At 37.7% G+C, this 25631-nt stretch overlaps 3 protein-coding genes across 3 annotated transcripts; 1 reads left to right on the top strand and 2 right to left on the bottom strand.

The window, feature by feature from the left end:
- Window positions 1-2460: 2460 nt before the first annotated feature.
- LOC148596704 (uncharacterized) lies at window positions 2461-10106 on the top strand. Its single transcript, XM_088563523.1, has 5 exons — window positions 2461-2547; window positions 2835-2988; window positions 6750-7009; window positions 8716-8847; window positions 9234-10106. Exons 1-5 carry the CDS (start codon window positions 2502-2504, stop codon window positions 9611-9613), a joined length of 972 nt encoding a protein of 323 aa, XP_088419649.1. The 5' UTR covers window positions 2461-2501; the 3' UTR covers window positions 9614-10106.
- Window positions 10107-10289: 183 nt separating this feature from the next.
- LOC148596705 (fibrinogen-like protein 1) lies at window positions 10290-12215 on the bottom strand. The gene is made up of 2 exons (XM_088563525.1): window positions 11891-12215; window positions 10290-10704 (listed from the first exon to the last, which is right to left on the bottom strand). Exons 1-2 carry the CDS (start codon window positions 12064-12066, stop codon window positions 10686-10688), a joined length of 195 nt encoding a protein of 64 aa, XP_088419651.1. The 5' UTR covers window positions 12067-12215; the 3' UTR covers window positions 10290-10685.
- Window positions 12216-12524: 309 nt separating this feature from the next.
- On the bottom strand, window positions 12525-24056 carry LOC148596706 (microfibril-associated glycoprotein 4-like). Its single transcript, XM_088564307.1, has 4 exons — window positions 23768-24056; window positions 17099-17268; window positions 14504-14600; window positions 12525-12715 (listed from the first exon to the last, which is right to left on the bottom strand). Exons 1-4 carry the CDS (start codon window positions 24054-24056, stop codon window positions 12525-12527), a joined length of 747 nt encoding a protein of 248 aa, XP_088420433.1.
- Window positions 24057-25631: the final 1575 nt, after the last annotated feature.

Below are 25631 nucleotides of genomic sequence, written 5' to 3' on the forward strand. Positions count from 1 at the left end.
GCCAGCGAAATCTATATTTTTATATAGCCTAGCTGGCCGAGTGGTCTAGGGCGCTGACTTAGTGCAAGCGATGTTGCCATAGATGTCAAAGCGGTACGAGTTCGAGTCCCGCGGAAGGAACGACCAAAAATTTGCTTCGCAAATTTGACAGTTCTAACATCGTTTGGAATTTTTCAGACCTTTCTATATGTATATATATATACATATATATATATATATATATATATAGCTGTATCTGAATATAGCTGAAATATTGCTGCTCGGACGTTAAACCCCAACAAACAAACAAACAGACAGAACTTTCGAATTTTTCAGGGTCCACATTGAGTTAATACCACTACAGGAGTAACAAGTGTTGTGGTAGAACTGCAGGCCCTCTTTGACAGCTGTGAGCTTAGAAGTTAAGAGTTTTGAAAGAGGTTTGGTGGTACATTTTGCAGATCCAGCTGTGTAACGTTGTTTGTATGGATTCTTGTGGAGTTTAGGAATCCAGTACATAGACGGTAAACCACAATCATCGTCTCGCAACTATGAAACGAAGAAACTAGAAAAGTGTTCAGTGTGATTCAAAATTAACGATTAAAGAAATACACACTTCGTTAAAAAAAGAAAAACAAATAGCTGAAATTTAAATACATAAACGCCCCGTGCAGGTCCGGGTGTCAAAAGAATAGGCCTGCAGCAGCGCTAAGCTTGTCGTAAAAGGCGACTAAATAGTGCTCAGAAACCTAGCCGGGGGCTAGGCGCTCTGCCCACAGAGCAACTGGGATGTGTGCCCCAGGTGGTGGAATGGGGTACCCCCTGGCGTGTTACATGCTGGGGTTGTCAGGCTATAATACGGAAAACCTGACCGCAAACCATAGTGGTGCACCGTGTTGGGAAAGATGCCACATTCCTCGCACGTTAAAGAACCCTGCTGTGGTATTCGATAGGAGTAGGAACCTTTGCGCTCCGCCACAGGAGGCTAAATTGCCCGACCTTACCCATCCCTTCCTTTTGCTAGTGGCAATCAAAATTTGTCGACCCTATTGTCAATGTGTCCCATCCCGTTTTTCATTTCATCATCATTTCATGTTCATTTTATCATCCATTTCATGTTCAACGTCTGCATATAGCTGAAATATTGCTGCTCGGACGTTAAACCCCAACAATCAATCAATCAATCATTAAATACATAAACCAAATGTTAAATACGATTTTACTATTGTTTTAGTAAATAATTATGATGCTTTACACTGACGATCCATTTTTCTCAACCGGTTTATAATGATGAGACTAGTTGATTTCTGTGTCGTTTAATTAAAAAAGGACAATTTTGTCACCACGAACAACAGTTATAATTTTTCAAAGAAGGTTTTAACTTTAATCCTTTTAGAAATGGTTTTGCATCAGTATTCAAGCAAATCAAAATAGAGGCTCTTAAGAGCCTGAATTGCTCACCAGACTTGATAAAAAAACATTTTATTTTATGTAAAAGCGGCCATGTTTCTTTTTGTTTTTTTTTTTTATAAAAAATTCTAACACCCATACCTTAGTAATAATCACATCGATTTTCATAGAATTCTGTATATTCTGAGGAGAAAAGTTTTGAAAGTAATTACACTAAATATAGAGGGAAAAATGTCTTAAAGGCAATAACTCTGACATGGCTTAACAGATTTACAGGAACAATTTACAACAAATAAATTTCATCATACTTAACACTTTCACACCCCATGTCAGAATTTGGCTTAAACAAATGGTTAAAGAGATAAATGCAAAAACTGTCTGACCCCTATCATGCGCTATTTTAGTAACGGCGGCTATTTTTCAATGGATAAAAAATCCGTTCATTTGTGCTATGCAGAATACTCTAAGGAAAATTAACACCAAGTCCGGTTTTTATTTGTACAGTTTTGTCAGATGAGACGATTTTTGAAAGTACAAACAATGAAAATACCAAGACAACGTCGAAAAGGGCAATGACTCAACAGATAAATCTCATCATGCTTAACACTTTTTCTCTGTCAGATTTTGGTTAAAATCAGTTAATGGTGTTGAGATATATGCAAAAATAATTATGTTCCTATGTTCTATGTTTGAAAGAAATAACATTTAAATAACAAAAACAAATCAGAAAATGGGCAATAACTCATACATATTTTCGCGGACACCAAGTGATGGTCTTTCGGGCCAGGTGAGCGAAAAACAAGTTGGACGAGAAGTTTCTTGGGTTCATAATATCTTAGTCTTATAATATTATCGACACCGTCTTCAATTGACATGAACAATAAGGAGAAATAAAATAGTACAGTATTAAATATACATGTAAACCACACAGACATTCAATCTTTTTGACTAAGTGTGGAAAAGTACTATGGAAACATTAAGACGATTCCCATATTCAGTATTGTTAGCAATAGTCACTTCAGTAACTCACATTCACTGTCATGTGTCACGTGACTGTTAATGAATGAAAACCTCTATCAGGTATGCAGCGCTAGCTTTTGTACTTGCGAAATATGTATTGGATATGGTATGTGTTACCAATTATCTTGGTTTACATTCGTAAGTATATATATAAAAAACAAGCGTCTTAACCTCTTTGACCGCTTATGGTTAGAAATAATGTGAAAGTAGTAAAAATGTTGTCTGTAAGTAAATCATGAAATATTAGATCGTCAATCGAAAGCAAAATGTTCCGGATCCAAAATTTCATTTGATATTTTTTAAGGTATAAAAGATATACAGATGTAAAGCCTACTGAACGTTTTTAAATAAATGAAAATGTAAAAAAAAACAGTTATATAGATATGTTTATAACTATGAATAATTTAATTTCTATTTAATTTTAGGTCAAATCTACACATCCAATTTTGAACTACTAACAGGCTTCTACAATTGGAATAATGGGAAACAAGAGTGTTTGAATAGGGGGATGCAATACGTCATGATTAAAGATGAAGCCAAAATGATAGAAGTCGAGACGTATATGCTAGGCTTATCAACGTAAGTTTTACATGCTTTTTTTCTCTGCAGGGATATATAAGAACTGTGGTGCAAGTGGCATGGCGGGCTATAGGAATTTTAATCAAGATATGATTAGGAACATTTTTAAAGTTTTTTTTTACATTAAAGTCTTAATTAATCTGTGTTTAGAATAGAACTTTCTTAGTGTAATATGAAAACGAGGAAGGGAATACAAATTTACTTAATTTGATTTATGCCATTTTATGATATGCAATAACACCTGCTTAACCTAGTACCCCCAAATATCCCACAGCATTGGAAAAATTTCATTATCAGTCAAACTAATGGCTAAAATAATGTTAGTATTAAATATAAAGGTTACCTAATTCATGTATCAAATTATGACGTCTTATGATAGAAAAGAGCATTGCCGAGAGCCCAGAATGATGCAAACCAATGTCATACAAATACGTGATGGGGCAAATTTATATGACGGATGCTGGATGAAGACATATGCTGACGCTGCTGCATAATGAAAGCCTCATAGGGAAATATAACTTTTTTACTCTAAAAAGTTAAGGAGATATAGAACTGGCTCGATTATTGGTTAAACATTCTCTCTCATTCATGATAGCTAGTTTATACTTCATATTTCAATTTGAAAAAAGTAATCAAGGGAACCAAGGTTATAGCGGTAATCAAAAGAATGCAATCCAGGGACAAAGACCAGACATGGAAACAGACATACACAACAAAGAACATAAAGTAACTGGGAGCGTGGACCAGGTATTAATGATAGAATGATTAATTGGAAGTAGTGATTAACCATAATATGATCACGATTGTCGAAGAAAGCCCAGATTTTGTAAGTGCACGATATAAATGTTCAGGCGTTTCTGGCACAAGTAATTTAATTAGCACTCCAGATAAGAATCATGCAAAATGTGATTAATGGTTGGAAATATTTACTTCTATATTTGAGTTGTAGTTAACAGAAGTTAACATGGGGTTTTTTCATATAACCCGCTTCTAAGAAGATAAAAAATATATAAAATGCACTGTAGAATTCAAAATTAAGGTACATAACTCTATACATGACACTGAAATACAATAGAATCTATTAGTTTTCAATGTGAATTATATCCTAAGAGCAGACAGATTGGAATGAATAATTATACATTTCACCACATAGACCTATAACACAACTTAATAACAAAAAATAAAATGTAAAGCCTTTTTCAGGGTGTATCACATACTATGGAATTTCCTCGATTCTTACAAAGACTACTACTAAAATTTTGTTATTCAAGATATCAAATTCAATTATTCCAATTATATTTATTGCAAAATTCAATATGCTGCACAAGTGTTAACCTCCTATCAGCAAAACTAATTTAATAAATATGAAGATCCAAACCCAAAAATTAATTTCATAATAGAAGTACTCAAAACCCAAATTATAGAAATATGATGTCAAATCCATCTCCGAGAAGTTCTACCATGTGCATTTCAAGGTGTGAAGCCTCAATGTTTTAAGTTGTTTTGGAAATTTGTAATACTACAAATTTTAATAATTATAATAAATAAAATCTTATATATTTTGGGGTCAGACAAGTCTGAAGTCACGGTTGGTGAATACCCCCTATTTACAACAAACATTTTTCCGATATTGTTTTGCTACTTTGATTATAATTGTTTTTTTTTAGTTTTTTTTTTAAATTTGATATTCATGTTGAGACATTGGTGCAGAAGAAAGTCCAAGATTGAAATTGCCGAATATCAATTTACATGTGAAAAAATTAAGTAGGATAATTCGATAAATCACTTTTTTGTATAAACAAACTACACAATTTATTAGCTAGTGATAGATTTTTCTTCAGCTTAGTTTGTTTTGAATTGAAATGACCTTAAATGTTTAGCTGACCATGATGCTTTGATGAGACTAATCTTTATATATATATATATATATATTTCTCCTCGTAGGATTAATCTAGGGCTGTAACTTAGTACACGATGTATGGTAGTACGGGACAGTTCATCTAGATGTTATTATGTAGGATATATATATATATATATATATATATATATATAGCCTAGCTGGCCGAGTGGTCTAGGGCTGGACTTTGTGCAGGCGGTGTTGCCATAGATGTCACAGCAGTACGAGTTCGAGTCCCGCGGAGGGAACGACAAAAATTTGCTTCGCAAACTTGACAGTTCTAACATCGTTGGGGATTTTTCAGACCCTTCTATAAGTTTACGTTATCTTCCCTGTATCAATTTGATCCGATGGAGCAGTGTAGTGAATAGAGTCGTCACATTCTGAGACGTTGTATGTATATATATATATCTCACTGTAACATAAATGCTGATTCAATAAACCGTAGTTTGCCTTTATAGAAAAGAAGAATACAATGACATTCTGACCAAATCTATGGCATAGTGGCGATACTTCAACGATCTGTGTTGAGAATATTTTAAGTAAAACTTCAGTTACAAGTTAAGTCTTGCAGCAAATTTACCATGTTCTTATACTTCTTTGAAGCAAGTTCAGCATTTATCAAACATCGAAGGACTCTCGTTTAACATATTTTACATTAAGAAGTTTAAATGTAAGGAAAATAAGGTAACAACAAAATTTCCGAACACTTATCCAATCCATATTCAAGTCAAGTCCAAAAAGGATCTGCCAAAATTGATATTACATCACCCCAAAAGCTGGCACCGCAAGAATTTTGCAATACAGGCATTTTAAGCGAAATGGTAGGTTTAATCTAGGATTTACAGACCTACATTTACAAATTTATCTTTCCCTTTCCATTGCGGCCTAAATATACAGGTGGTGATTAAATAGCATTTGCATGTCATATTTGGTACAACAGTGGTCATATCAGTACAAAGAATCAAAGAAATCTGAGTAGATAGTACGTGCTATAGCGTAGCGAAGCAATTGTGAGATATAAAAACCATATGCAAGAGATAAGTATGCATTGTTGCACAGGTAATGATAATTTATAATTTTAAAACTAAAGTCGTCTTTTTTATCATAAATGTTATTACTGTCATGACCACTATGGTCAAATTCGAGGTGTAGGTTCAAGAGGATGCCGAATATGCTGTTTCTGCTGTAGTCCCCTTTATCGCAAGCTCTGGTGGATAAATTGAAGTTAACATTTTACCAAAAGATGGGTTGTTAATTGACAATATATCATCAATACAACTGTATGTGAAATTAAAGAATTTAGCATGTCATCTTTTTTTATTTTTATTCTTTACGAGATTTTGAAGAAATTCAGTTCCGAATGATTACAAGGAGAGGAGCACAGTTAGTGCAAATTGGAATGCCAACCTGTCACTATCTTATCAATGAGGAAATAAGCATGTTACAAACCTATTTTTTTCTGTGTAACACACTACCCTTCTGAGATATTTTAGACAAGTAGGTAGATTTGTAACTTTAAACAACATAATTTCTCGAAACAGTAAAAGGATTCTAGTTAATACCTTCTGATATTTTAAAATTACAAATATTATTGATAAGTCACGCTACAGAGCAGTGAAACGAAGAAGAACATGATGAGACGTGTATCGTTAAATTGATACTATATCCTACTCAACTGACCTATACTACCATGTATTCAGTTTCAATCACTTACGAGGAGGAATCATCCGGTCAGTGGTCTCACCCTATATATATATATAAGCAATATAAAGTGGAAAACTTGAGTCACATTTTAAAGAAATATTTTAAAAGCAAAAACATACTAACCTTTCAGGCATGTTTAAACTTGAATATGTTTTAGACCAAGCAACACCTGGATGGGTTTGTATTGGGAGCCTATCCCGTATGAGTTATATTGGGTCGACGGGTCTCTCCTGGGTGGTTACTCAAAATGGGATAACGATGGACAGGAACCAGATTGTATGGAAGGAAGTCAAGACAAAAAGGTACAGATCTGTTCAGCCTACGATGAAAACTGTGTGCGACTTTGGTTGTCCGGTGGCCAATTATATTGGAAAACAAGACGATGTTCGAGTTCCTATCGTGTCCTGTGCGAAACTCGTAAGATTGTTTTTTTTTGTTTTGTTTTGTTTTTTTTTTTTATAATAAATACATCCAAATTTTTGGTGATTGTTTTGTTCCTAGTGACTTCGAATGTTTCTTTCGTCTTGATTGTGTGTGTTTAATTTTTTTGTTTTGTTTTAAAATGTTTGTTCGCATTTTGTTTCATTTTTTTAGCTCACCTGATCCAAAGGATTATCTGAGCCATTACCATCACTACTACACACAGTTCAATGAAACTTGTTAGAATTGAACCTAAAGTCCTCTTGAAAAAGTTTTCGATTTTTAATCAGTCAAAATATTACCGCTGTTACGTAAGATGGTTCATTGGTGTCCGACACCAATTTTTGCCAATATTTTAGAAAACGTAACAGTAGAAAACTAAAATGAGAGGATTTTTTTATCCTTGATAAACGGGACTATTTTTTTGTTGAAGAACGATCGATATTGCTAACAGTGGAACATCATTTTGATTTTTATTTGTTTTCAATTGGTTCGCTTAAAAAAAAATTTTCCGCAATGACAAGGGCATGCTGGGTCGATATAAATTCCATAATGAGACTGATTCAACAAAAAAAAAAAAATTATCGGTTTCATCTATTGATAATATTGTTATTTTTTTGGTTATTTAACCCCATGCAGGTCCGGTTGTCAAAAGAATATGCCTGCAGCAGCGCTAAGCTTGTCGTAAAAGGCGACTAAATAGTGCTCAGAACTCTAGCCCTCTGCCCACAGAGAAACTGGGTTGTGTGCCCCAAGTGGTGGAATGGGGTACCCCTGGCGTGTTGCATGTTGGGGTTGTCAGGCTATGATACGGAAAACCTGACCGTAAACCATAGTGGTGCACCGTGTTGGGAAAGATGCCACGTTCCGCACACGTTAAAGAAGCCAACTGTGGTATTCTCCCGGAGTAGGAGAACCACAGAGCTCCGCCACAGGAGGCTAAATTGCCGACCCAACCCACGTCTCCCAATTTCCAGTGGCAATCAAAATTTCTCGACCCAATTATCCTTGTGTCCCATCCCATTTTTCATTTAATCATCATTTCATGTTCATTGTATCATCTACTTAATGTTCGTTGCCTGAATATAGCTGAAATATTGCTCCTTGGGTGTTACACCACAACAAATAAACAAACAAATAATATATTGCCCCGTGCAGGTCCGGGTGATAAAAGAATAGGCCTGCAGCAGCGCTAAGCTTGTCGTATAAGGCGATTAAATAGTGCTCAGAAACCTAGCCGGGGGCTAGACGCTCTGCCCACAGAGCAACTGGGATGTGTGCCCCAGGTGGTGGAATTGGGTACCCCTGGCATGTTACATGCTTGGGTTGTCAGGCTATAATACGGAAAACCTGACCGCAAACCATAATGGTGCACGGTGTTGGGAAAGATGCCACGTTCCTCGCACGTTAAAGAACCCTGCTGTGGTATTCGATAGGAGTAGGAACCTTTGCGCTCCGCCACAGGAGGCTAAATTTCCCGATCTTACCTATCCCCCCTTTTTCCAGTGGCAATCAAAATTTGTCGACCCTATTATCCTTGTGACCCATCCTTTTTTTTTCATTTCATGTTCATTTTATCGTCCATTTCATGTTCATTGTCTGAATATAGCTGAAATATTGCTGCTCGAACGTTAAACCCCAACAAACAAACAAACAATTGTTATTTAAGATTCTCTATTTTCTGTGTTTTTTCATCACTTAAGCGACAACAGAACCACCCACAACGCCAAATGTTCGGAGCACATTGTCCTTAGAAACAACTATGGACGAAGAAAGTACAACGAAGTTTTTATTCAAATCTACGACGGGGGATTTTGTTACATTACTATTAAATGGTAAGTCTCATTTTAAAGTTTCAATGCTAAACACTGTTGGTATTTAAAAAATCATGTACTATTTATGAAGGCTATTAATTTAGAGACGTATATTAGAAATTATTATCGTCTGAATATAGCTGAAATATTGCTGCTCGGACGTTAAACCCCAACAAACAAACAAACAAACATAGAAATTATTGTTTAGGTATTTTAAGGCTTTTATTGTTATTCTGCACCCTTTTCTCGACATATCACCGCATGACGATGAACTTTCGTTCTCATTATGTTGTATCTTAACAACTTCGTCATGTAACTTTACGTAAAGTTCTCTCTTCTTTGTCGAATCGCGAGCTTGTGTACCTTATTATTATACTAAATATAAATATAAAGTTTTTTTTCTTCAGAATCTATGTCGACATTTTCCTTAGAGACGGAAGCATCAACCTTTGTTTGCCACAATACGGTCACACTAAACTCTAATTGCGTCTGTACAGGGGACTACAATAGTACATATATTTATGATGCGTATTTATATAGAGTACCATGGAAGACCACAAAGTCTTACTACCGTAGTTTGAATTCAGCCTACGATAACCGTTTATCTGCCAAAGTAATGGGCGTATCAGGAGGAATTATTATAGCAGCCATGTTTCTGTGCGTTGTCGTGCTTGATATGACTCATTTAAATTCACGATTGCGTAAGATTGAGAAACGTGGGCGGCGACGAAAGACTAAAATCAAGCCAAAACAAGACCCTGATCTGTCGCTAGAGGACATGTCATAACACACCGTTATTTGTGCAGACTAGTATTTCAGAAATTAAATTACAAGAAAACAATAATTAATGCATTATCATATTTGTCAACTCTCTTAATGTCATTTAACTTACTTTTATGGGTGTAATTTCTGTATTCTATTGTACATAGGAAAACCGGGTTGTGGGTATTTCATATTAGGCTATGGAATAAGGACTGGGGGTTTGAATAGGGCAAAAGGGGAATTAGTTTTAAAAAAAAATTAAAATATATATTGATTTTGATAGAAAATTATTGTTTTAATGTCGAAGCATCTTAAACTATGAAATTTAAAGTTCAAAATGTAACAATACATTAATGAAAACTACCATGGGGTTTGATGCAGAATTGAGATTTTTCTAAGGGGTATTGGAAACGGGATGATGGTAAATGGAGTAGAAGGGTACTTTACCTTTCAAGAGCTGCAATAAAGAATCTTGACATAAAACATTACTTCAATTAACACTCGTAATTTGGAACAACCCATGTATATAAAATGTTATACTGTGGAAGTTTTTAAATTCTTGGATACAAATTTTCGTGGATTCTTGCATTCGAGGTTTTGAGGTTGTCAGTATACACATCAATGGAAATCTCCTTTTCGTTGGAAACAAAATTTCGTGGTATGGCCACCCCACAAAACCACGAAAATTGGTACCCGCACGAATAATAGTAACCAGAAATTAACATGTATTTTTTTCATATAAATCTTGTTCATTGGAGATAAAAGAAATATAGAATTTAATGTAGAATTCAAAAGTAAGGGAGATAACTCTGCAAATACTTAAATACAATATAAACTTTTTGATGTTTTATGTGGATTATCTTCTAACAGCTAATAGACCTATAAAGCAACTTAATAACAAAAAATAAAAATTTGCAGCCTTTTCTGACATGTATCACATTTTACAGAGTTTGCATCTTAGTTAATCAAGGGATGATCAGTTTACTACCTGCTGCTATCGTTATAGTATTTTGGAAAATAGTTTATTCTATAGTTTCGTTTTGTGTAAACACATGCAAGTAACATGACAACAATCAAATCAAGTTTTTTGTTCACTTCTATGGTTGGTTAGGTGCCCTGAAAATAAAGCAAAAGAAAATTATAACAGTCAGTGTTTGGATTTAGGTGGCAATATATTAACCAAAAAAAAAAATAAATAAATAAAAACAGACATCATCTGTGTTTTGGTTGCAATGACATGAAAATTAAGCAATAAAAACATTTTTTACAACAGTTATCATCAGCGTTTGGTTTTAAATACCTGAAAATAAAGCAATTAAAAAACTGAAATAATAGTCACAATCAGTGTGTGTTTGGGTAAAGGTGGTCTTAGTCAGTGTTTGGGTTCAGGTGAAAACCATAATAACGTTGAAAGAATGATAAAAAATCCTGATATTTGTACCAAATAGCAGCTCACTGCATGATACAATATTATGTGCAGTCCTTAGCGAGAAAATGAAAGTACAGTATCCAAAGCCGATTTCTCTGCGGTGACGAATGTTGACTTGTGTATAACCAATTTATGAAATATAGCAACTTTCGATATCAACAGTGTGACGGGATAAGTTAAGTACACTTTTATGTTTGTTTGTTGGGGTTTAACGTCCGAGCAGCAATATTTCAGCTATATTCAGACAATGAACATGAAATGGACGATAAAATGAACATGAAATGAAAAAAAAAAGGATGGGTCACAAGGATAATAGGGTCGACAAATTTTGATTGCCACTGGAAAAAGGGGGGATGGGTAAGGTCGGGCAATTAAGCCTCCTATGGCGGAGCGCAACGGTTCCTACTCCTATCGAATACCACAGCAGGATTCTTTAACGTGCGAGGAACGTGGCATCTTTCCCAACACGGTGCACCACTATGGTTTGCGGTCAGGTTTTCCGTATTATAGCCTGACAACCCCAGCATGTAACACGCCAGGGGTACCCCATTCCACCACCTGGGGCACACATTCCAGTTGCTCTGTGGGCAGAGCGCCTAGCCCCCGGCTAGGTTTCTGAGCACTATTTTGTCGCCTTTTACGACAAGCTTAGCGCTGCTGCAGGCCTATTCTTTTGACACCCGGACCTGCACGGGGCCACATTATTTATAAACCGTAAACATTATTTTTTCAGAAGTACTGTTTGATTTTAATCAAACCATTTACAAATGATGTTTTTGAAATGATATAACGTGGCCTAAAGTTTCAAATTGGAATGAATCATGTCTCGACCAGAAAACTGATGGTAGCTGGTTCGGAAAAGTTTCAATGTACCTGCTTATTCTCATAGAGCAGCTCTTCAGTGAGTAGTCCAGATTGTGGAAAGTAAGCCAAGAAATAACTTTCCCTGTTCCAGCAGGATATTGTCCTTGTTTGTATGGCCCATTGAGGTTAGTGTGCTGACAGCTATAGTACCACCAGCCACCTTCTGACATTTCAGCACAGTTCATACCGTTTAGAGCATCATTGTCTCTGTCATATGTTGAAAACTGATGTCCGTTGTGAACCAGAAAACTGTCGCCTACATAAAAGAAGAAACAGAAAGTCAGGGTTCTTTAAGTACATAGTTTTCCACAAGCTCATTGACTGATACTTGAAATTTCTGGTTGTTGATTACTCGTCGGGTTTTTCTAGAAACGTACAAGACTCTTACCCTACCGGTACACCAGGTCCATGATTCAAATTTTAGTGGCGGCCGTGTTGCCTATGTACTTTTGTTACTTTGTGTTATTTTAGTTTCTTTGTTTTCCTTGTCTAGTCTTTGTTCCTGGAGTACATTCTGTTGATTTCCGGTAAAATCTTGATTTCCCTTTATTACTGTCAACAATCTGATCGGTAAATATATGGAAAGGATTTGAGTGAAACATCTAATCCGGAAGTATATGCGCACTGTAGTATGTATAGCGCATTATAACAAGGTGAAGTAACCTGCGTTTCCAACGTCATCAAAGGAATCCACCGTCAATGTATAATTTGTTGATTCACACCCCACATTGAACACATAGTATCTAGCCGATGCTGTACAGTTCTCCCAATCTTCCAAATACACTTCTAGGATGTACGAATCCTGTGCCGTCAACAAACAGATATTATCATTCCCTGTAAGACGATTAGATGAATGTACACTAAAATTAAGACAAATATCACATGAAAACCAAGGAAAAAGAAAGTCCCAGGTGTTTAAACACTATTTCACTCATTCTGTTCAGCGAAAAGGAAAACTCAGTCTAATAAAACAAGTTTTAACGAAGAAATCTACCTTATGGCGACCGGACATGTAATTTCATTTATGCATAGGGTTTCTTTTAAATTTCCTGTGATTGGAGGAAAATGTATTTTCAAGCGAACCCGGTATAGCATGTCATCATACAAATTTGATTTAAATACAACATCATCGGCCAGCCTTCAAAAACTTTACAAGCACTGTACAGTTACCTTTCGAAGTGCCCCGTGCAGGTCCGGGTGTTAAAAGTATAGACCTGCAGCAGCGCCAAGCTTGTCGTAAAAGGCGACTAAATAGTGCTCAGAACCCTAGCCGGGGGCTAGGGCGCTCTGCCAACAGAGCAAATGGGATGTGTGCCCCAGGTGGTGGAATGGGGTACCCCTGGGGTTGTCAGGCTATAATAAGGAAAACCTGACCGCAAACCATAGTGGTGCACCGTGTTGGGAGAGATGCCACGTTCCTCGCAAGTTAAAGAACCCTACTGTGGTATTCTCCCGGAGTAGGAACCACAAGGCTCCGCCACAGGTAACAAAATTGCCCGACCCTACCTACCTCTCCCTTTTTCCAGTGACAATCAAAAATTGTCGACCCCATTGTCCTTGTGTCCCATCCCTTTTTCTTTTCATCATCATTTCATGTTCATCGTCTGAATGTAACTGAAATATTGCTGCTCGGACGTTAAACAAACAAACAAAGTTATACAAATGAATTTCATTAACTGAATATATTAATGGTGCTCTGCCCACAGAGCAACTGGGATGTGTGCCCCAGGTGGTGGAATGGGGAAACCCCTGGGGTGTTACATGCTGGGGTTGTCAGGCTATAATACGGAAAATCTGACCGCAATTTTTGATTTCAACTCGAAATAGGGAGAGATGGGTAGGGTCGGGCAATTTAGCCTCCTGTGGCGGCGCCCTATGGTTCCTACTCCGGAAGAATACCACAGCAGGGTTCTTTAACGTGCGAGGAACGTGGCATCTTTCCCAACACGGTGCACCACTATGGTTTGCGGTCAGGTTTTCCGTATTATAGCCTGACAACCCCAGCATGTAACACGCCAGGGGTTTCCCCATTCCACCACCTGGGGCACATTTCCCAGTTGCTCTGTGGGCAGAGCGCCTAGCCCCCGGCTAGGGTTCTGAGCACTATTTAGTCGCCTTATACGACAAGCTTAGTGCTGCTGCAGACCTATTCTTTTAACACCCGGACCTGCACGGGTTCCCGGAGTAGGAACAATTGGGCTCCGCCACAGGAGGCTAAATTGCCCGACCCTACCCACCTCTTCCTATTTCCAGTGGCAATCAAACTTTGTCGACCCCATTGTCCTTGTGTCCCATCCCTTTTTCATTTCATCATCATTTCATGTTCATTTTATTATCAATTTCATGTTCATCATCTGAATATAGCTGAAATAGTGCTGCTCGGACATTAAACCCCAACAAACAAACTAACTTATTTTATTTGGGATTCCCGCGATTTATTTCTTAATTTCATAATGAGAGAAGGTTTAGTATACCATTTTAGCCTAGTTTGAACATTTGTAGCACATGGCATTTTATGGATAGTCAGGTTTAGTTACGATGTGCATTGATATTTTGATAGATTAGGTAAGGTTACAAACTTAGTCATTGTACAAAAACATCTCATTTTACATCACTACCTACCAATCCAGTAGTTACCGACAACATCTCCAAAACCAATTTTATACTCCGACCAGCTCCTATAAAAATCCACAGAAGCATCTATGCGACTCTGTATGACCTAATAATTAGATGTTTGATTATTGATGTGTATATACAAGTTAAACAACGAATAAGCAGACCAGGATGAGTTTGTTTAAATATGTTAATAAGTTAAGTGTGTTTTATATGTTTTGAAAAATAACATTCTGCCAATGAAATTGGTCGTAGACGTCCCATTCTAGAGCTCTGAAAATAAGACCATTTTAGTCTCATTACTGCACATTCATCATAAAAACTATCAAGAAATGGATTAATAGAAGACGTAAGCTGAAGATAAAAATCAAATTAATATAAATAGTTTCCAGACTATTTGAAATCCTTTTCATTTTATTATTGTGTAAAAAACAATATTAACCGCACTAACGCGTACCTCAGCGAAATCACCCGCTATTTTTGTAAAAGTTTCAACCGTTCAAAAATTATGCATAAAGTAACATAATGCGTTGTATTTCTAGGTTGTCCAAGGAAATCTATGTTAAACAATGACATTCTTCTAAAGAAAATCAACGATGTATTTTCTGTGACGTCAAAGTTATGGTATAACAAAAAAATCCTTATGTTAGACCATGGTTTTTTTTAAAAGTGCACAGATTTAAATAGTAATGTAATCCAGGGATAACAACCGATAGTGAAAACAGACACACAGAACAAATAATATTAATAACCAAAATAATACGTGAACGAAAATGAAAGTAAATGAGCAACTCTAACTCGATTAAAAACTTGGAGTATGGATCAAGTGCACCAGTAGGGAAGAAGAAATTTCAACCGAGTTGCTCATACAAAAGTCAAGTCCGGGGTAAACAAAAGAAGAAAGGAATACTACCTTAAACAAATCGATTCTAATGGTGCAGTTGGATAAACCGTACCGATCAACGAGTTCATGATGACGACCATAAAACTTCTGCTGTGATGACTCCATTCTTCAAGCAATATAACTCTGTTCCAAGAGCCTTTCTACAAGAATTCACGCGTGGTACAAAAGTCTGCGTAGTTACGGCGGCAAGCACTGGCAAAACTTATGAGTTGTGATATGATTTTGTTTGTTGGGGTTTAACGTCCGAGTAGCAATATTTCAGCTATATGCAGACGATGAACATGAAATTGATGATAAAATGAACATAAAATGGAAAAAAAAAATGATGGGACAAAAGGACGATAGGGTCGAAAAACTTCGATTGCCACTGGAAAAAAGGGGAGGGTGAGTAAGGTCTGGCAATTTAGCCTCCTGTGGCGGGGCGCAAAGGTTCCTACTCCTATCGAATACCACAGCAGGGTTCTTTAACGTGCGAGGAACGTGGCATCTTTCCCAACACGATGCACCACTATGGTTTGCGGTCAGGTTTTCCGTATTATAGCCTGACAACCCTAGCATGTAACATGCCAGGGGTACCCCATTCCACCACCTGGGGCACACATCCCAGTTGCTCTGTGGGCAGAGCGCCTAGCCCCCGGCTAGGTTTCTGAGCACTATTTAGTCGCCTTTTACGACAAGGTTAGCGCTGCTGCAGGCCTATTCTTTGAACACCCGGACCTGCACGGGGCAGTTGTGATATGAAAACTCCATACGCGTTTGCTGAAGTGATGTTGCCACAAAAGAAAAGGAAAATTGACAATACGGAATGAAATGTCATCGTAATTATTGTATAGTTTGGACTTTAGTTTTCCTTTACCAACGATCTCTAAGTATAGGTCAAGATGTGAGGCTGTAGAGAAGCACAATTTGTTCCCAAAGAATGCCGACCGTTTGTTTAAAAAATCGTCCACCACACTTTTTGGATTTTAAGATCAAAAGAAAATTTCATATTGATGTAACAATGTATTGATATTGTATTCAGATCAGAAGTGGAAATTATGAAGATTGATTGATTGATTGATTGTTGGGGTTTAACGTCCAATCAGCAATATTTCAGCTATAGTCAGACGTTGATAAAATGAACATGAAATGATGATGTGATTAAAAAAAGAGAAGGGACACAAGAAAATGGGGTCGACAAATTTTGATTGCCACTAAAAATAGGGAGAGATGGGTAAAGTCGGACAATTTAGTCTCCTGTGGCGGAGCGCAAGGGTTCCTGCTCCTATCGAATTCCAAAGTAGAGTTCTTTCACGTGCGAGGAACGTGGCATCTTTCCCAACACGATTCACCACTATGGTTAGCGCTGCTGCAGGCCTATTTTTTAACACCCGTACCTGCACGGGGCGAAATTATGAAGAAGATAAGACAAAAATACTGATGTAAATTAACATAAATCTTTTGTGGAAGTTTAAGGACTGTTGAATGTGCAAAAATATTTCCTTAAATGATGAGAAATGTTGTTGTTTTTCTTTTTTGTCCGTTTGGTTTTTTTTGTTTATTTTTTAAACGTGCGTAATGAACAACAAACTTACCCACTGCATTAACGGAAGTCATTTAAAAGCATAAACGCTTGATAGTAGCACAAACCTACATTTTTTTTAGAAATGTAAAAAAAAAAGTTCACACAGGATTCGAGTTTCCTATTTGGATAGACTTACTGTCCAAGGACCCCACAAAGGATCAGTGTATTCGCAGTAGACACTGATACCATTTGTTCCTGTCGGGTATATTGTATGAACACCACTCTCTGACATCGGAATCTCGGCACAGTCTTTAGGTTTACCCATAACTCGATCAGTAGTAGGACTCAATGACGGGGTTGGCGATTCTACAAAACGGAACTGCTTTATTTAGTTTAAAGTGAGCAATACTTAACGAAAAATATCCAAAATATACGCAATTAAATGTATAAAATAGCGAAATATATTAAATATACTTGTTTTGGAGCAGGATATAGATGGATGCATTTTTGTAAAATTTTGACAGGATATAATTACTTTTTCCCAACATGATTTGATTAAAAAAAAGAAATGAATTGATTTGTCGTTATTTCTTTTTCTTTGGGTTTTTCACTTGGTTGTGTATGACAAGGTATTTGAACTTACTGCATGTAGATACTTATGTATGCATGCACAAACATAATTCTAAAATCCAAGGCCAAACACTATGAGACTACAAAGATAGTGCATAATTGGAGCTAGAAAACTGTAAGCAGAGCTCACTAGTTGATACCTCTGCTTTCCTCAAAGGAAACTTTAAAGGAGGTAGACCCAGGGTAAGGAACATAACTCATGAAATCAGTGATATATTTCTATATCACATTCAATTTCATTAAAGTCTGTCAAGCTTTCATTTGAAACAGAATGGAATCTCTCCAAGTTACATTGATGTTCACATGAGATTGATGTAAAATGCTGAATACAAACGTTCCAATGATTTGTTTGTTTGTTTGTTTGTTGGGGTTTAACGTCCCAGCAGCAATATTTCAGCTATATTCAGACGATGAAAATGAAATGGATGATTAAATGAACATGAAGTGAAAAAAAGGATGGGACACAAGGATAATAGGGTCGACAAATTTTGATTGCCACTTGAAAAAGGGGGGTTGGGTAAGGTCGGGCAATTTAGCCTCCTGTGGCGGAGCACAAAGGTTCCTACTCCTATCGAATACCACAGCAGGGTTCTTTAACGTGCGAGGAACGTGGCATTTTTCCCAACACGGTGCACCACTATGGTTTGCGGTCAGGTTTTCCGTATTATAGCCTGACAACCCCAGCATGTAACACGCCAGGGGTACCCCATTCCACCACCTGGGGCACACATCCCAGTTGCTCTGTGGGCAGAGCGCCTAGCCCCCGGCTAGGTTTCTGAGCACTATTTAGTCGCCTTTTACGACAAGCTTAGCGCTGCTGCAGGCCTATTCTTTTAACACCCGGACCTGCACGGGGCCCAATGATTTGTAAGAGTTGTTTCCCTTACCATAGGTCTACCTCTTTAAAGGAACTCCAAAACTTCGGATAGAACAACATAGAATGTGCATAATGGTATCATGTGATAACGAATTTTTGAAAGTGTAATCAAGGGAAACCAGATGTTAAAAGAAATTAAAGGAACGCAACCCAGGGACAAATACCAGACAGGGAATTCAGACACCCACAACAAAGAACATACAATAAAAAAAATAATACGTACAAATAAAACAAAAGTAAATACGCAAGTTGAGATGCGCTTAAAGTTGGGAGCATGAACCAGGTGCATCGATATGGTAAGGTCCCCTACTTTTCAAGAAACATCCGCCGAGTTGCTTATATAAGTCAAGTCCGGGGTAGACAAAAGAAGAAAGAAAACTATGACATGTTGAACAACACGGTTCTCATGGTGCAGATGGATACATTGTACTGACCAATGATGACGACCATTAAACTGCTGTAGAGATTTCTTCAATCTTGTAGTAACATAACCTTGTTCCAAATCACAATCAATTAATCATGAATTGGTATTTCACCGGGTATTCCATGAAAATGAAAAGCCGAAATTGTATCCGGATATGCTATGAATTTCCCGATTAATAATGCAAAAATGAAGATCTGCTATAACTACTATTCAGCATACATAATAACATACAATACAGGTTTTGGTCGGAAAAAATCATAGAAAGTAAATCAAATTTAATTCCCATTGGAAACTGAAAAAAAAACGAATCGGAATTCGACACATACAGTAACAGTGAAGAGTTAGTTTAACGGTTAATGTGGTCAAGTAATGACTATCTTTTTCAAAAATACGTATGAGTAATAACGACTTCGGATAAAGTACGAATTGAAATCATTTCTTAAGGTAAATCGTGTCCGCATTCCCTCCTCATGATATCATGGTTGCCATGACTTCGGTTGGATTTACACGCGATATAATTTTGCCTCTCGTGTGGACCTTTCTTGTTTGTTTTGTTTGTTTGTTTGTTGGGGTTTAACGTCCGAGCAGCAATATTTCAGCTATATTCAGACAATGAACATGAAATGGATGACAAAATGAACATGAAATGAAACAAAAAGGATGGGTCACAAGGATAATAGTGTCGACAAATTTTTGATTGCCACTGGAAAAAGGGGGGATGGGTAAGTTCGGGCAATTTAGCCTCCTGTGGCGGAGCCCAAAGGTTCCTACTCCTATCGAATACCACAGCAGGATTCTTTAACGTGCGAGGAACGTGGCATCTTTCCCAACACGGTGCACCACTATGGTTTGCGGTCAGGTTTTCCGTATTATAGCCTGACAACCCCACCATGTAACACGCCAGGGGTACCCCATTCCACCACCTGGGGCACACATCCCAGTTGCTCTGTGGGCAGAGCGCCTAGCTCCCGGCTAGGTTTCTGAGCACTATTTAGTCGTCTTATACGACAAGCTTAGCGCTGCTGTAGGCCTATTCTTTTGACACCCGGACCTGCTCGGGGCTGGACCTTTCTTGAAAATGTTTGGACAAATCTCTCTTAAATCAAACCGAATTAACATCTAATTATTGACAATAAAAATACATTTCCCCAGATTATTCTTGATGGCGGGGATTTCACATTCACTGGTCATTTTGATTTTTTTATACGCATATGAATATATATATTTTAAGCGTACACCAATGTTATGTTTTTCCATCTTATCTTCGAATTCGATCCGTGCAGGTCCGCGTGTCAACGGAATAGGCCTTCAGCAGCGCTAAGCTTGTCGGAAAAGGCGGCTAAATAGTGCTCAGAACCTTAGACGGCGCTAGGGCGTTTTGCCCACAGAGCAACTGGGTTGTGTGCTCCTGGTTGTAGAATGGGGTACCCCTTGTGTGTTACATGCTGGGGTTGTCAGGCTATAACACGGAAAACCACAGCGGTGCACCCTGTTGGGAAAGATGCCACGTTCCTCGCACGGTAAAGAACCCTAGTGTGGTATTCCCCCGGAGTAGGAACCATAGGTCTCCGCTACATGAAGCTAAATTGCCCGACCCTATCCACCTCTCCCTATTTCCAGTGGCAATCAAAATTTGTCGACCCCTTTGTCCTTGTGTCCCATCCCATTTTTCATTTCCTCATCATTTCATGTTCATTGTATCATCCACTTCATGTTCATCGCCTTAATATAACTGAACTATTACTGCTCGGGCATTAAACCCCAACAAACAAAAACAATACATATTCGAATTCTCGGTCCAAATTGTTTTGTTTCAAATTTTTTTTTGTGGACAATTTCGGAATATTTTTTCTGAAAGTTTTACAATTTCTTTTAATATAATTTGTTGACAAACAAAATTCAGTCATTTCGATTGCCGTCGAACTTTTTAGTCAGTAGTCAATGTGGCATAAAATGATAAGTCAATGTCATTTTTTTTTGTAATCCGCTAGGGTCAGTCAGTTATGTCATTAAATTTTCTCAAATTTTCTTTTGTCAAATTTTTACTTTCCCGCCAATTTGAATATAAACAATTAATTTGTAAGAAAAATAACTTTCAACAGGATTTCGGAATAGAAGTGCACAGGTTTTAGTCTAATAACAAAACAAAATAGAAAATCGCCTTAATAATTGCAAACATTGTGTTACTGGATTATAGTAAAACCAACGTTATGAATTAATTGGAGAAGTTGTTTCGTGATACGATAATGATCGTACTAATAGCTAACACTGGCAGGTTACAAAAAACTTCTAGACTAAATGTTACTCAAATTAGAATGGTGCGTTTTTTTATATGAAATAGTTTATAGATGTTAATACATTACTATGGAGTTGATCGGTTCCATAATTGTTCTTATTACCCTCCGTTGGCATGTACATAATTGGTATTGAAACTAAACAATCTGAAACCCGAGCCCTTGATTTTGGGTTGTAAACGTAATTGATAGACGAGATATTCCTGGGTTAGGGGGGCATAATTCTTGCAAATCATTGGCACGTTTAATTAAACCATTTTAAGTAAATATAATTCAAGAAAGAATCTAAGTAACTGCTTAATTCCACCCTGTTTCAAATGAATGTTTGACAGGCTCTGATGCAATTGAATATAATAAAAACATATCATTGAATTCAAGAGTTATGACCATTAGCCTAGGTCTGCCTCCTTAAAAACGACATTTGTCTTTCTTTATTTCGAAAGTAATGAATGATTTTGAATTGATCGGATTGATTAAACTTAGGAATTTTGTTTCTGTTTTGTCGGGTTTAAGATGTATATATACCATTAGATATAGGACAAACTTTCCGTCCGGGATGCGCGCTAGAATTCTAACAAATAGGGTTATGTTGTACAAGATTGAAGTCATCACTACAGAAGTTTTATGGTCGTCATCATGAACTCGTGGATCGTTACGGTGTATCCTTCTGCGCCATGAAAACTTATTTGTTCAACGTGTTATTGTTTTACTTTCCTCTTACGTCTAACCCGGACTTGACCTTTTATGAGCAATTCGGCGGGTGTTTCCAGAGAAGCGGAGGACGCTTACCCTACCGGTGCACCTGGTCCATGCTCCCAGTTTTTTAGTTGAGTCCGAGTTGCTCGTTTGTTTTTGTTGCTTTGTGTGAATGATTTAGTTACTTTGTGTTCTTTGTTGTGTATGTCTGTTTACCCTGACCGGTCTTTGTCCCAGGATTGCGTTCTTTTGGTACCGCTATAACCTTGGTTCCCTTGATTACTCTTTCTTAAGATAAGATTTATTATAATGCAATAATTATGCAAGAAGGTTTTTCATGTGCACAACATTTCGGAGACGATTCACAATTGTGCACGTATGAATATATCGGTCAAGTAAATTTGCATAACAATAAAAACAAATGGCTGACATAATTAGCAACGAGGATTATGACATCGCAGTTATTTAATGTAAAATGACGGATTATCTGTTAAAAGTAACAGAAATGCAAAAATAAAAGTATAAATTGATGTAAAAATCTATTGCATTATGTAAATATGTGTAAAAGTGACAAAGAAAACGACGAAAACTGTAAAATATAGTGACTGCTCTGTGATCACATGATGCGATCACCGGTTTAATGGATCGGTTTGATGAATCGATGACTGATCGAAAACAGAACGGCGATCGATGACCGATCGCGATTTTTATTGCATGGATCGGTTCATTATTGATTAATTTTATTGTTGGGGTTTAACGCTCGAGCAGCAATATTTCAGCTGTATTCAGGCAATGAACATGAAATGGATGATACAATGAACATGAATGATGATGAAATGAAACAAGGGATGGGACACAAGGATAATAGGGTATACAAATTTTGATTTCCACTAGAAAAAAGGGGATGGGTAAGGTCGGACAATTTAGCTTCCTGTGGCGGAGCGCAAAGGTTCCTACTCCTAACGAGACCCGTGCAGGTCCGGGTGTTAAAAGAATAGGCCTACAGCAGCGCTAAACTTGTCTAAAAAGGCGACTAAATAGTGCTCAGAAACCTAGCCGGGGGCTAGGGCGCTTTGCCCACAGAGCAACTGGGATGTGTGCCCCAGGTGGTGGAATGGGGTACCCCTGGTGTGTTACATGCTGGGGTTGTCAGGCTATAATACGGAAAACCTGACCGCAAACCATAGTGGTGCACCGTGTTGGGAAAGATGCCACGTTCCTCGCACGTTAAAAAACCCTACTGTGGTATTCTCCCGAAGTAGGAACCATTGGGCTCCGCCACAGGAGGCTAAATTGCCCGACCATACCCACCTCTCCCTATTTCCAGTGGCAATCAAAATTTGTCGACCCCATTGTCCTTGTGTCCCACCCGTTTTTCATTTCATCATTTTATGTTCATTTTATCATCAATTTCATGTTCATTGTCTGAATATAGCTGAAATATTGCTGCTCGGACGTTAAACCCCAACAAACAAACAAACAAACCTACTCTTAACGAATACCACAGCAGGGTTCTTTAACGTGCGAGGAACATGGCATATTTCCCAACACGGTGCACCACTATGGTTTGCGGTCAGGTTTTCCGTATTATCGCTTGACAACCCCAGCATGTAACACGTCAGGGATATCCCATTCCACCACCTGGGGCACACATCCCAGTTGCTCTGTGGGCAAAGCGCCCTAGCCCCCGGCTAGGTTTCTGAGCACTATTTAGTCGTCTTATACGACAAGCTTAGCGCTGCTACAGACCTATTCTTTTAATACCCGGACCTGCATGGGAATGGATCGGTTCAGGTGCTGTAACTTTGTATCAGGTAGTTCATTTGACCGCATAAAGCTACATCTTAAAAATAACAATCGCTGTATTCAGAGGTCAGCCCGCTACGATTTTTCTATAGAGGCTTTTGTAAAGTACATTAAATGCATAATCTTCGTTTTCATTACCTGCATTTGCGGGATGCTGTGCATCTGTCTTAACCATTGTTATCCATTCGGCATCTGGAACAATACGAAGCTCACACAAAGGAGATAAATCTAAATGACATTCTCCAGTTTCTTCAGTCCTATGATAACTAGCGAGACAGCACTGGTTGTTTGTAAAACATCTGCAGGCACAATCTAACTCAGACCTTGACTGTATAGTGACGACATCATCCAATGTACTTTTAATTTTAAAGTTGATAATGATGTCCACATACACCGACGAAAACGAAACAGTTGTTGACAGCGTCATTAACACAACAATTGACGGTAATATCGCTCTTATCATCACTGATCTGAAACCGGAGTCGTCTACGTTAAAGCTCTGTTTTATGCAATAAATTATATCGTAGACAAGTCACAGAAAACGCAAAACCTAATCAATCAACACATGAGTCGCTTAATGATAATTACATGAATACAGGTGTAGTTAAAATATGATATAACCGAAATAAGATGCAGCCGAAATTCCTGTAAAATTAACGAATATTTTGTTCAGTGGAATTCGAAAAGAGTTGGTGTAATTCAATTCACCCTGACTTCTGAATTATTTAACGTTACCGTCTAGGATCCCTTCAATGCACATTTTGACTCGGTTATAACTCAGAAAATCAGCAAAAACATGCTGTTATTCGAAAATATACAAAGTACAAAAAAGTAATGTAATTCTTCCTTGCCGTCTGCACAATGCAAACAAGTCGGTGGTCTTTAGATTACATAGAGCAGTGCTTCATTATACAATCATATTATTGAACAAAAAATAATTTGCTACTATTTTTCAAATGTTTGTTTTTCCTAACTAGAAAGACCAAAATACAAATATTAGCTGGACTTGTGAATTCAATATTTATTAAGTAGCACTCCAGATAAGCACCATGCAAACTGTGATTCATGGTTGGAAAGCCTACATATTTTTATTTTTGATGTTTTGCTTGAATTGCCATACTAAACAGAAGTTAACATTCAGTTTTTCATATAACCCGGCCCCGTGCAGGTCCGGGTGTCAAAAGAATAGACCTGCAGCAGCGCTAAGCTTGTCGTAAAAGGCGACTAAATAGTGCTCAGAACCCTAGCCAGGGGGCTAGGGCGCTCTGCCCACAGAGCAACTAGGATGTGTGCCCCAGGTGGTAGAATGGGGTACCCCTGGTGTGTTACATGCTGGGGTTGTCAGGCTATAATACGGAAAACCTGACCGCAAACCATAGTACTGCACCTTGTTGGGAAAGATGCCACGTTCCTCACACGTTAAAGAACCCTACTGTGGTATTCTCCCGGAGTAGGAACCACAGGGCTGCGTCACAGGAGGCTAAATTGCCTGACCCTACCCACCTCTCCCTATTTCCAGTGGCAATCAAAATTTGTCTACCCCATTGTCCTTGTGTCCCATCCCTTTTTCATTTTATCATCATTTCATGTTCATTTTATTATCAATTTCATGTTCATCGTCTGAATATAGCTGAAATATTGCTGCTCGGACGTAAAACCCCAACAAACAAACATCATATAACCCGTGTTCTTAGGAGATAAAAATTGTATTGAATGCACTATAGATTTCAAAATTATGGGAGATAACTCTGTAAATGACACTCAAATACAATAGAATCTGTTGGGATTGCAACGTTGATTATCTTCAACAGAGCAGACAGATTGGAATGTGAATAATGAGTATGGAATTCACTGGTAATTAAAAACAAGGTCCAATTTGTACCGTTATTTAAACATTGGTCAACACTGTAAGACTATTGACACCGATATTGCACAAAGCCTGTGCAAGATCTGTCATCCGGTCTTTCTCTGGGTGCTTAGACTTCCACTTCTGTAGCACTTT

This window comes from Perna viridis, chromosome 15 (assembly GCF_037379345.1).
Source record: "Perna viridis isolate PV_CMFRI_1.1 ecotype Kerala chromosome 15, ASM3737934v1, whole genome shotgun sequence".
In the NCBI taxonomy this organism is placed as follows: domain Eukaryota; kingdom Metazoa; phylum Mollusca; class Bivalvia; order Mytilida; family Mytilidae; genus Perna; species Perna viridis.

Excerpts from the sequence above, each read along its gene's own strand:
- LOC148596704 (XM_088563523.1), top strand. The coding sequence starts at position 2,502 with ATGTATTGGATATGGTATGTGTTACCAATTATCTTGGTTTACATTC. Across the intron at positions 7,010-8,715 it reads TCGTGTCCTGTGCGAAACTC|CGACAACAGAACCACCCACA; the intron begins GTAAGATTGTTT and ends TCATCACTTAAG. Across the intron at positions 8,848-9,233 it reads TGTTACATTACTATTAAATG|AATCTATGTCGACATTTTCC; the intron begins GTAAGTCTCATT and ends TTTTTTCTTCAG.
- LOC148596706 (XM_088564307.1), bottom strand. The coding sequence starts at position 24,056 with ATGACGCTGTCAACAACTGTTTCGTTTTCGTCGGTGTATGTGGACATC. Across the intron at positions 17,269-23,767 it reads ACAGCATCCCGCAAATGCAG|AATCGCCAACCCCGTCATTG; the intron begins GTAATGAAAACG and ends TCCGTTTTGTAG. Across the intron at positions 12,716-14,503 it reads TGTCGGTAACTACTGGATTG|GGAATGATAATATCTGTTTG; the intron begins GTAGGTAGTGAT and ends ATCGTCTTACAG.
- LOC148596705 (XM_088563525.1), bottom strand. The coding sequence starts at position 12,066 with ATGAACTGTGCTGAAATGTCAGAAGGTGGCTGGTGGTACTATAGCTGT.